Below are 12,428 nucleotides of genomic sequence, written 5' to 3'. Positions count from 1 at the left end.
GAGCATCTAAAGAGTCCTTAAAGCTATTGCATGGGACTGAGCATTGCAAGTCAAAAGAAGATGTGAGGAGCAGATTTCATTTTTCTTTTAGAGTCAAAGAATATTACACTGAAGGGACCTTAACTACTTTCCAGTCCAACCTCATTTCAAAGACAAAAAAAGTGAAGCCCAGAGAACAGATGGGCTCTCTCCTATAGTCATATGGGGCTTAAAATTATATATACGTATATACATATATATGTATTTTTTTCCATGAGCTTTAGTGAAAGTGACCAGTCTTATCTTGTTTTCTGGCTTCTCAAATCCTGAATCCTGCCAAATCCAACTATTACTCATAGCCTGAATATACCTTACACTTTCTTACCTCTATATCATTGTCCCCATCACTTGGAATGCTATATCCCGCCTCCCTAAAATCCCACCTTCCATCTTTTGAAAATAATATTCATTCATCAGTGGTTAGCTCAAATATATCCCTGCCAAAACAAAATTTCCTCTGCCCACAATACCAAATACAGCATTTATATACTGTTTGTTAAGAACCATGCAGCTTGCTTATATTTGATCTCATTTAGTCTTCCTAATAACCATATGACATTGATACTGCCTTTAGTCACATGTTATAAATGAGAAAACTGAGGCACAGAGAGGTTAATTGTTCAGGTGACTAAGCTAGAGAGTTGTTCTAATGGTATATTATACTATCATTATGGTTATGAGAGGAAACTAGGTTTTAATAGGATCTTTTATCCCAAATAAAATAACAGACTGATTAATATATAGGGGTTAAGACCTTCTGGTTAATGGATAAGAATTCCTAAATTTCAAACCTTTCCTAGGCTCAAGTTTGGTTAAAAGTATAAGGAAGTGCTACCTGAACTTTAATTTCAGGAAGTGGGCCTGCAGAAAGTATGTTGGAGACTTTTTTTTTTCAGGATGAAATTTAATGACTATGTCTGAACCCAGCACCTTACCCTCACCTGAAGTCTGCTACGTCTTTTTAGGGTCAAATTGGTCAGCAGTATAAATTGTCTTTGCATATCACAGAGAAAGCAGGTCCATCCCACTTATTGGGAGTATAACCTGAACCCCTGGACTTGAATACAACATTTGGGTATGTCAGCATTTTTATGGAGACAAGTTTCACAGTGTTTGCCAGATTCCCCAGAGCATCTGTAAGTAACAAATATTAAGAATGGTCATCACTGTTTTGGAGGCATTACAGAGGCAGAAAAGCTCCATGACCATGAAAGCAAAAGAAGACATTTCTGAAAAGATGAGAAGACTCTGTGATAGGACAGAATAGTCTTTTTACTGGATTTAAACAAAGTTATTTAGCCCTTTTGGGGAGTATGGGTTTGATAGGAGGAGGCCCCTATATGTGAAGGGTCCTTGAAGTATTAAAGCCACCAGGAACTCAGGAGACTTGCTCCTTCCTCTCCCCTTCCCCAGCACACAAGAGCTGAATCTGAGACTTAGACAAATGGAGTGTATTATGCAGAGCCACATGGTCCAGAATCCAGTTCTCATTCTGTTTCATGGTCCTTCCACATTAGTTCAGAGAACATCCTATCAAAATGAGAACTATTCCAAAGAAGGGTCCACACAAAAACTCAATATTCCCAGTCACATCAATGGATAGATCCTCTAGACAGAAAATCAATAAGGCAACAGAGATCCTAAATGGCGCAATAGAAAAGTTATACTTAATTGACATTTTCAGGACATTACATCCAAAAAATTCAGAATACACATTATTCTCAAGTGCACATAGAACATTGTTAAGAACTGACAACATACTGGGGCACAAAGCTAACCTCAACAAATTTATTTATTTATTTATTTATTTATTTATTTATTTATTTATTTATTGTCTTTTTGCCTTTCCTAGAGCCACTCCCATGGCATATGGAGGTTCTCAGGCTAGGGGTCTGATCAGAGCTATAGAGCCAAAGCAATGCAGGATCCAAGCCACGTCTGAGACCTACACCACCCCTCACGGCAATGCCAGATCCTTACCCACTGAGCAAGAAGGCCAGGGATCGAACCTGCAACCTCATGGTTCCTAGTCAGATTTGTTAACCACTACGCCACGATGAGAACTCAGCAAACTTAAAAGTATAGAAATTATTTCAAGTATCTTCTCTGACCACAATGTCATGAAACTGGAAATCAACCATAGGAAAAGAAATGAGAAAAAACTGACAACATGGATACTAAACAACATGCTACTAAAAAAACAATGAGTCAATGAGGAAATCAAAAAGGAAATTAAAAAATACCTTGAGACAAATGATAATGAAGACAAAACCACTCAAAATTTATGGGATGCCACAAAAGCAGTGCTCAGAGGGAAATTCATAGCAATACAGGCCTTCCTCAAAAAAGAAGAAAAATCTCAAATCGACAACTTAACCCACCACCTAAGTGAATTAGAAAAAGAAGAACAAACAAAACCTAAAGTCAGGAGAAGGAAGGAAATCATAAAGATCAGAGAGGAAATCAATACAATAGATATTTAAAAAACAATAGAAAAATTCAATAAAACCAAGGTAAACAAAATTTACAAACCTCTGTCCAGATGCACCAAGAAGAGGAGAGAAAAAACCCAAATAAACAAAATCAGAAATGAAAAAGAAGTTACAATGGATACTACGGAAATACAAAAAACCATGAGAGAATACTATGAACAATCGTATGCTAACAAATTTGAAAACCTAGAAGAAATGGACAAATTTCTAGAGACTAACAGCATGCCAATACTGAATCAAGAAGAAATAGATCACCTGAACAGACCAATCACTAGAAATGAAATTGAATATGTCATAAAAAAAAACTCCCTACAAATAAAAGTCCAGGACCAGATGGCTTCACAGGTGAATTCTACCAAACATATAAAGAGGAACTTATACCCATCCTCCTTAAACTTTTTCAAATGGTTAAAGAAGGAACACTCCCAAAGACATTCTATGATGCCACCATCACCCTAATTCCAAAACCAGACAAAGATACCACAAAAAAAGAAAACTATAGGTCAATATCTTTGATGGATATAGATGCAAAAATTCTCAACAAAATTTTAGCCAACCAAATCCAACAACATATAAAAAAGATCATACACCACGATGAGATGGGATTCATCCCAGGTGCATAAGGGTGGTTCAACATATGCAAATCAATCAAGTCATATACCACATTAACACGAGAAAAGTAAAAAACCACATGATCACCTCAATAGATTCAGAAAAAGCATCTGACAAAGTCCAACATCCAGTCATGATAAAAACTCTTACCAAAGTGGGTATAGAGGGAACATATCTTAACATAATAAAAGCCATTTATGACAAACACACAGCCAATATAATACTCAATATAGGAAAGCTGAAAGCCTTCCCACTAAAATCTGGAACAAGACAAGGATGCCCACTCTCACCACTTTTATTCAACCTAGTATTGGAAGTCTTAGCCACAGCAATCAGACAAATAAAAGAAATAAAAGGCATCCAAATAGCAAGAGAAGAGGTAAAACTGTCACTGTGTGCAGATGACATGAAACTATACATAGGAAACCCTAAGGACTCAAACCAAAAACTACTTGAACTGATCAACAAATTCAGCAAAGTAGCAGGATACAAGATTAACATTCAGAAATCACATTTCTGTATACTAACAATGACATATTAGAAAAGGAATGCAAAAATACAATACCTTTTAAAATTGCACCCCCCCCAAAATCAAATACCTGGGAATAAACCTGACCAAGGATGTAAAAGACTTATATGCCAAGAACTATAAAACATTAATCAAGGAAATTAAAGAAGATGTAAAGAAATGCAGAGATATTCCATGTTCCTGGGTTGGAAAAATTAATATTGTAAAAATGGCCGTATTACCAAAAGCAATCTACAGATTCAATGCAATCTCTATCAAATTACCCATGACATTTTTGACAGAACCAGAACAAACAATCCAAAAATTTATATGGAACCATAAAAGACCCAGAATTGCCAAAAGAATTCTGAGGAACAAAAAGCAAGCAGGAGGCATAACTCTCCCAGATTTTAGGCAACATTACAAAGCTGCAGTAATCAATACAGTGTGGTACTGGTACCAAAACCAACATGCAGACCAACGGAACAGAATAGAGAACAAAGAAATAAACCCAGACGACTACGGTCAATTAATCTTTTCAAAGGAGGCAAGAATATAAAATGGGAAAAAGACAGTCTTTTCAGCAAGTAATGCTGGGAAACCTGGAGAGCTGCATGCAAAGCAATGAAACTAGAACACATCCTCACACCAGGTACAAAAATAAACTCAAAATAGCTTAGAGACACAAATATAAGAGAAGACGCCATCAAACTCCTGGAAGAGAGGCAAAAGATTCTCTGACATCAACCTTACAAATGTTTTCTCAGGTCAGTCTCCCAAAGCAACAGAAATAAAAGCAAAAATAAACCAATGTGACCTAATCAAACTGACAAGCTTTTGTACAGGAAAAAAGAAACCAAAAAGAAAACAAAAAAACAACTTACAGAATGGGAGAAAATAGTTTCAAATGATGCAACTGACAAGAGCTTAATCTCTAAAATATACAAACAACTTATACAACTCAACATCAAAAAAGCCAACAACCCAATTAAAAAATGGGCAAAAGACCTGAATAGACATTTCTCCAAGGCCAACAAGCACATGAAAAAATGTTCAACATCAATGATTATTAGAGAAATGCAAATCAAAACTACCACAAGATACCACCTCACACCAGTCAGAATGGCCATCATTAATAAGTCCACAAATAACAAATGCTGGAGGGGGTGTGGAGGAAAGGGAACCCTCCTGCAATGATTGTGGGAATGTAAGCTGGTACAACCACTATGGAGAACAGTATGGAGGTATCTTAGAAATCTATACATAGAGCTACCGTATGACCCAGTGGCCCCACTCTTGGGCATATATCCAGACAAACTTTCCTTGAAAAAGACACATGCACCCACATGTTCATTGCAGCACTATTCACAATAGCCAAGACATGGAAACAACCCAAATGTCCATTGACAGATGATTGGATTAGGAAGAAGTGGTGTATATATACACAATGGAATACTACTCAGCCATAAAAAAAGCACAAAATAATGCCATTTGCAGCAATAGGGATGGAACTAGAGACTCTCATCCTAAGTGAAGTAAGAAAGAGAAAGACAAATACCATATGATCTCACTTATATCTGGAATCTAATATAGAGCACAAATGAACCTTTCCATAGAAAAGAAAATCATGGACTTGGAGAATAGACTTGTGGTTGCCAAGTGGGAGGGGGAGGGAGTGGGATGGACTGGGAGCTTGGGGTTAATAGATGCAGACTATTGCCTTTGAAATGGATCAGCAATGAGACCCTGCTGTGTAGCATTGGGAACTATGTCTGGTCACTTATGAGGGAGCATAATAATGTGAGAAAAAAGAATGTATACATGTATGTGTAACTGGGTCACCATGCTGTACAGTGGAAAATTGACAGAACACTGTGAACCAGCTATAATGGAAAAAAATAAAAATTATTATATAAAAAAACATAAGAAAAAGGGCCAAAACTAAAAAAAAAAAAAACCCCAAACAAAAAACTCAGTATTTACAAATGACTAGTGGAAACAATGCTATGTTATCTGGCTCCACTGAATTTTATATAAGAATTAATCTTCTTCTAATGCTTTCTCTGACCTCCCTAGCTTTGCAATGTTCTCTTTGCAGAAGAAAAATGGATGCTTATTTCACAATATATATGAATATCGACTAGTATAATGTTATATGCAAATTATACCTGAAAAAAAAAAAAACTTAAAGAATTGAATTGTGTACCTTCCCCACCGGAGATTGAGAAAGGTGAGTTAAGCTGACTTAACTTGGTGTTTCAATTTTTTTCTTGCTATTAAATATCTTTCATCTTCAATCTCTGTCCCCTTTCTATTGCAAATATCTCAGAACGCCACCAAGACACCATGAGGTAGAAAACAGTATAAGCACAAGGGTTTTTCTTTTAGGGAAAAATAATCACAATGTTACAGTGTGTTAGAATTTATGTAGTGTATATATCTCATTTGAACCTAAAGACACATCTCTACAAGAGTAAGAAATTATAATCTTTATTTTACAGATGATGAAACCACAGTTTTCTGACAAGAAGATGATTCCTTTAAGCAGAATAGCAACAACTTTTGTCTAACTCTGGATTTTACCAAGTTGTTAATTTTAGGGTGGTAATTATGGGGACCAAAGTCTTTGGGAGATCCCAAATGCAGGAAACATACTCCTTGTCAGCATTAACTAACCAGATGTATTTATGCCTACAATGCTACAGGGCAATTATAGAGACAGATGCATATATCTGCATTACCATCCTTTCTGATGGTATGTGAAAGCATGTTGAATTTCTGCTCTTACCTGGTAGCAAACTGGGATGCAGAGAGCAGGAGATTTGTCCTTGCTAACATAATAAGTGAAAAGTTACACCCAAGAGAACTATCACTCTACAGTGTAGAAATGTTCTTCCTAGGGATGTGTTAATTTTAACAAAATGTTACCATAATGAAGCAGCATATTTAACTCATGGAGGTTTTTTTTTAGCAGTACTCTGTATGTGCAAAGTAAAATCTGATAGTATCTCCAACTGAGTCTTCCCCCTGTTTTTAAAATAAAGAACTTCAAGAGCAGAGTGGGAGGGTTTTAATGATAAAAATATAAAGAGTAGGATTCGTATCATCTTTAACCAAGGATAAGCTCCATGTCTTGGTTGCTTAGCCTTGAAAAATAATTCCAGTTCTTAAGAAATCAAAGATACCTGAAAAATCTAAAATAATTCTGGCTCTCTAAGACAGTCCAATTCTTAAGAAATTTAAGATACTTTAGATCTAAAATAATGCTGAATATCATTAGAAAATTCTTTCTTCCTCTTAAAATCATTTTATTTTGGTAAATGACTTTTAGTATTCTTCATAAAGACCAATATTTTCAATTAAGTTGAATCATGAAATGGATGGCACAGTGCATGCATCTTGACCCTGAGATAAGTTATTTTTGAAAGAATCCTGGGTTAGAGTTTAAGGGAAATTTATAAGGAATCAGTCTAATCTACTCTGGCTAGGACTGTCATTTACATCATCCCAGAAAAGAACCCAGGCAGTATCTGTAAGAATGTGACCAAAGATGGGAAGCACACTCCTTAACCCAGAGGTCCATCCTCTGTTCAGCAATTCTTATCATTTTTCAGTTCTTCCTTATTTTGAAAAAAAAAAAAAAATCTCATTATTAACTTGTGCCCATACTTGACTCCCAAGTACCATAAAGTCTCTTTCTTCAAATATGATTTTCCATGACTTGTTTCATTGTTTTCTTGCTTTAAGCTGTTTTTTCTTTAGCTGAAACACCCTCAGTTCCTTTGATTTGTCTTCCTCTAACTGGGGTTCAGATCCATCAGTATTATCCTTCCCTATGAAAGTCGTTGTCTTCTCAATCTATTGTAAAAAAAATTACCAGTCTCTTTTAAAGTGTGGACCTCTAAATTTATGCCGTCTTTGCTAACCTTGAGAAATTGTTGCTACTGAGAAACAACCCTTGCTTTATGCAACTAAACCACTTTTGCTCCCTGTGTTTTCAGTGACAGTAGGTCTGTGACCTGCGGACCTACCTTTGCCAAGGTCTCATCATCCAGGTGATTCTTCTGAATCACATGTTGAAGTGCAAAATAAATTTTTTCCTGAAGCTTCTGGACCTTCCTTGGTTCTATCAGCCAGGCTCGATCTGATGAAGGAAAATAATGGGTGAGAAGGGGGAAAAATAACAGCTTTGTTGCATTTCACCTACATGTATAAGTGCTGAGTTTAAGACTCATTTCAAATTAGTTCTAAAGTGCTTCTGGAGTTCCCATCGTGGCTCAGTGGTTAACGAACCCAACCAGTAACCACGAGAGTGTGGGTTTGATCCCAGGCTTCACTCAATGGGTTAAGGATCTGGCATTGCCATGAGCTGTGGTGTAAGTCACAGATGTGGCTTGGGTCTGGCATTGCTATGGCAGCTATGGCTCCGATTTGACCCTTAGCCTGTGAACTTCCATATGCCACAGGTGCAGTCCTAAAAAGGCAAAAATAAATAAATAAATAACAAGTACTTCTAAAGACATGTAATTATTTTTATAAAACAAATATTTTATAAGCATTGCTGCAATGACAGAAATGCACAATATATTGACATAGGAAATCAGGACAGAAGTAGGGACTCATTGGTTCAAGGAAATTTGGTGTTTCTTACTGTTTGTGACAATTTCCATCTCTTTTTCTCTGGATACATGCTTAGATTTTTTTCCCCAAATTTTAAGTTAATGATTTAGAAGTGAGGAAGATCTATTATAAAGGAATACTTTTGATATTCAGGATCTCCCTTTCCTTTTATAAGCCACATTATAATTTATATAGCATAAATATCAATTGATTAAAAAATTAATCCTGAGACCTCTTTTTCTATATTGAATGCTTAAGTGATGGAGAGAATGATCTTCCCTTTTATTTAGCTTTTCCTTCTTCCTTTTTTCTTTCCTCCCTCCCTCTCTTTGTTCCCTCCTTCTGTCCCTCCTTCCTTCCTTTCTTCCTAGAAGCTTTGTGCTGTAGTGACAAAACTCAGCCTAGCATCAATGGCTTAGGTTGAAACTTCAGTGAAAAGACATCTAGAGTCTCCAAATGCTGAACAAATACTCATGGAAAAGAACTTGGACATGATCCTTCTGAACACAGTTCAGATCAGGTGAGAAACTTGATTCTGTAACTCTAGACAGGGCAAGGACAAGTCTAGCCAACAGTTAAGTAAACCCTTACGTAAGAGAGCACAATAGCCTTTAGTAACAATTGTCAATCAGAATAAATTAAGTTTCCCGTGTCTCCCTTCCCTAAACTATCTGGAGTTGAATAGACACTGCCTATTACTGTAAAAACCTGGGCGGAAGGGTGGGGTCTGGCATGAACTGGAGCCTATACAGGCTGGAAATCTGTCTTCTCTTTTTGAATATGGCAGTAGGCCAGGGTACAAAACAAGGCATCCTGGAGTTGCAGAAGCCTCTGAGTGCGGGTCTGTAACCAGGAATGGAAGATTCCCCACTGTGTAGAATAGGCTAAATATCATGCTTCTAAGTTCAGCAGAATTTGATGGCTCTGGCACGTTCTTCCTGGTAAAAGGCTGATTTCTCATCCATAAGAAACAGGCTTATCTTCCAACTGGGGTGGTGTTCTTCATGGATTGTTTAGGTCTGATATACCGTACCTTACATATTTGCCGCTAGGAATTTACTGACTTACCACAAACATATGTAAGAGGGTTGTGAATTTTGTAATGCTTCCTTTGATTAAGCAGGAGCAAAAGTGAAACCACTTCCCTCATTATAGACTCACAGGCTGAGAACTGGTATTCTACTGAACTAAAGTCAACTGGGAGCAATGAAAAAATTGTGGGAGGAAAAGTATTTGGCAAGTGGTTGCTACTAAAAATCAGTATTTCTTGTCACTTCATCCATCATTTTTGTGCTGTTAAGATTGGAAAACATTCTAGGGTTAAAAAAAGAGAGAGAGAGAAAGAAAAAAAAGAAGTCTTGGAGGAGTGGCTTGATTTTAGGCAGAGCCACAAAAGAAATTGTAAGTAATAACATGCAAAGTGATAACTAATCTCCATTTTTGATAAAAATAGTTAAATGAAAAGCAGAAGCAAACGAAAAAAATCCTTATAAAATTTAAAAATAAAGACTATGCAAACTATTGCTTTTGGAATGGATTAGCAATGAGATCCTGCTGTGTAGCACTGGGAACTATGTCTAGTCACTTATGATGGAGCATGATAATGTGAGAAAAAAGAATGTATACATGTATGTTTAACTGGATCATCATGCTGCACGGTAGAAAAAAATTGTATTGGGGAAATAACAATTTAAAAAAAACTGGAAAAAAATAAACAAAGGCTAACAGATACAAAGTGTGGAAGCCATACTATTGGCAGGTATAGCTAGAGGGATATGTCAACGTGTCCCATCTCAGGGAAGATTAATTTCTTCCAGCCTCACTGGAAAATATGTTAGGTAGAAGAAGAGATCAAATCTCTAGAGACAAATGTGTTATAGATGGAATGAGTCTCTTGACCGTAAAAATGACCAGGAATATGTCTTTCTTCACATAAAGAACTGTCAATGACATTGCTATTCCTTGACCCCAAATCTAACCAAATAGATGGCTGGGTGAGTGACTCTGACTTCTCCTCCTAGTTGAGGAATGAACCATGCATTTATTAGGATTTTGCACATTTTCAAGCTGGCTTGTACTCTTAAAAAGGATTTCTATGGCTATAGTGCTATTTGATCTATAAATGTCACACCTTACCTTCTTTGAAAGCTTTTTGCTATTGTGTTTTATAGCTAGATGAGGTATTTATTATTGTAGGTGTGGAAATTGAGGCTCTGAGGGGTCAAGGGTTTAAGGCCATATGGGTAAATGGTGACAGAGCCTGTCCTAGAATATTTAGCCACATCAGAGATTCTTCTTTTTCCAGTGTTTAGTAGGAGCCATTTTTTCCTTTGCTGTTTTTATCTCCTTTTAAAGCTCTTAATATTGTAAAAAAGGCACCAGCATTTGCCTGAAGGGAGAATGCCAACATTAATTTGGAAAGAAGAGCCAATAAAAAAGATATTTAAAGAAGAGAACATATACGTTTTACTTTTTTTTTTCTTTAGTCCCTATGCTGGCTCTTTACATTCAGATATATTTCTACTAAGTCCCTTTTGTTTCTTAACTAGAACTTAGTCATAACTCAGGCCACTATTTGGCTTAATTTACCTGTTAAAGAATCATTTTGCTTTTCTGAATCTGGAGTCACTCTTGCATTGGGGACAAAACTGATTGTTTAAATTAACCTAAGGGTACTTGTCTTTGAATTGTCCAAAAATAGTACACACTTGCTGAAGAAAATATAGTTCTTTTAAAGTTTTTTCAGAGCACCTTGTCTCAGGTAGGTGCAATTCATATTAAAGATGGCAAAACAGGTTTTTTTTTTTTTTTTTAAAGAATAGGATTTCAGACTTCCGTACCTGGAGATATCAGAACAGCAGAGGAGAACAAAGCAATCTCTTCCTCAGTCAGCTGCAAGGAACACAGATTCTTTGCAAAGTCAAATGCTTCATTCACTAGGTCATCAGAACCTATAAAAAAAGGCAAAAATTAAATGAAAATACTTGAACAGAAAAGGGCAATATTAAAATAAAAAAGGGCCACATAATTAAAAAGTTACTCAGGAGTTCCCATTATGGCTCAGTGGAAACAAATCTGACTAGGAACCATGAGTTTGCAGGTTCGATCCCTGGCCTCACCCAGTGGGTTAAGGATCTGACGTTGAGGTGAGTTGTGGTGTAGGTCACAGATGTGGCTTGGATCTGGAGTTGCTGTGGCTCTGGCGCAGGCTTGCAGCTGCAGCTCCAATTCGACCCCTAGCCTAGGAACCTCCATATGACTCGGGTGTGGCCCTAAAAAGCAAAAAAAAAAAAAAAAAAAAAAAAGCTATGCAAGGATTTACATATTAGGTACATAGAAAAAAATATTTCCAAGTTCATGACCATAAAAAGATATTTAGTGGTAATTACAGAATGAAAAAACTGACCAGATAGTAAGAGTCAACATCATCAATGAAGGGCAGACAGAAATGGTGAGTTCTCACTGTAATATCCAACTAGGAATATATAACCCCAATCTAATGTTGTGAATTTGTAATTAGCTCCAACTAAAAAATTTTAAATTAGGGGCAGGATCAAGATGGCAGAGCAGTAATACATGGCCCTCATCTTCTCCCACAAACACATCAAAAAAACCCATCTACATGTAGAACAATTCACACAGAACATCTACTGAATGCTGGCAGAAGATTTTGGATGCCCCTAAAAGGGCAAGAAGCCCTCCACCATAACTGGGAAGAACAAAAGGAAAAAAGAGAGAGAAGAGAAAAAAAGGAACTAGGATGGGACCAGAACTCTTGAGAGGGAGCTGTGAAAGAGAAAGGAATCCTAACCCTGGGAGGTCACCTAATGATGGGGAGATCAGCTGGGAAGGAGGGACCTCAAAGCCTCAAAGAAAAACACAGCAACCAGACTGAGGAGGGCAAAGAAGAGTGAGCCACATAGACCTCTGGTATCACTGCCTTCAGACACGACAGCCTGAGATACTCAGGCTGAGGCCAGGTGCTGAGACTCAAGCTCTTCAGAGGTTAGTTCCAGAGACAGTACTAGGATTGGCTGTGTGGAGACAGCCTGAGGGGGGTAGGGAGTGGAACACCATGGGCTGGGGAACAGAGTGCCACAGCTGAGCCAGTTTGGGAGAAGGCCTGGCCTGCAGGAGAAACAAGGCACCATTGTTGG

General features: G+C 37.2%; 1 protein-coding gene across 3 annotated transcripts in view; it reads right to left on the bottom strand.

Moving 5' to 3' along the window:
- The window catches only part of RORB (RAR related orphan receptor B), a 197,891-nt gene that overhangs the window by 14,415 nt on the left and 171,048 nt on the right, over positions 1-12,428 (bottom strand). For all 3 annotated transcript variants that reach the window (XM_021064932.2, XM_021064949.2, XM_021064942.2), the window contains 2 exons: positions 11,112-11,222; positions 7,683-7,795 (listed from right to left, as the gene is read on the bottom strand). In XM_021064932.2, the coding sequence (XP_020920591.1) occupies positions 7,683-7,795; positions 11,112-11,222 (224 nt within the window). The remainder of the gene's footprint in view (positions 1-7,682; positions 7,796-11,111; positions 11,223-12,428) is intronic.

Source organism: Sus scrofa, chromosome 1 (assembly GCF_054392235.1).
Source record: "Sus scrofa isolate SSC_HxYL_T2T_F1_AM1 chromosome 1, Sscrofa_HxYL_maternal_Yorkshire_Landrace_v2.0, whole genome shotgun sequence".
In the NCBI taxonomy this organism is placed as follows: domain Eukaryota; kingdom Metazoa; phylum Chordata; class Mammalia; order Artiodactyla; family Suidae; genus Sus; species Sus scrofa.
Note: the sequence above shows the minus strand (reverse complement) of the source record. Positions and strands in the feature narration are given on the sequence as shown.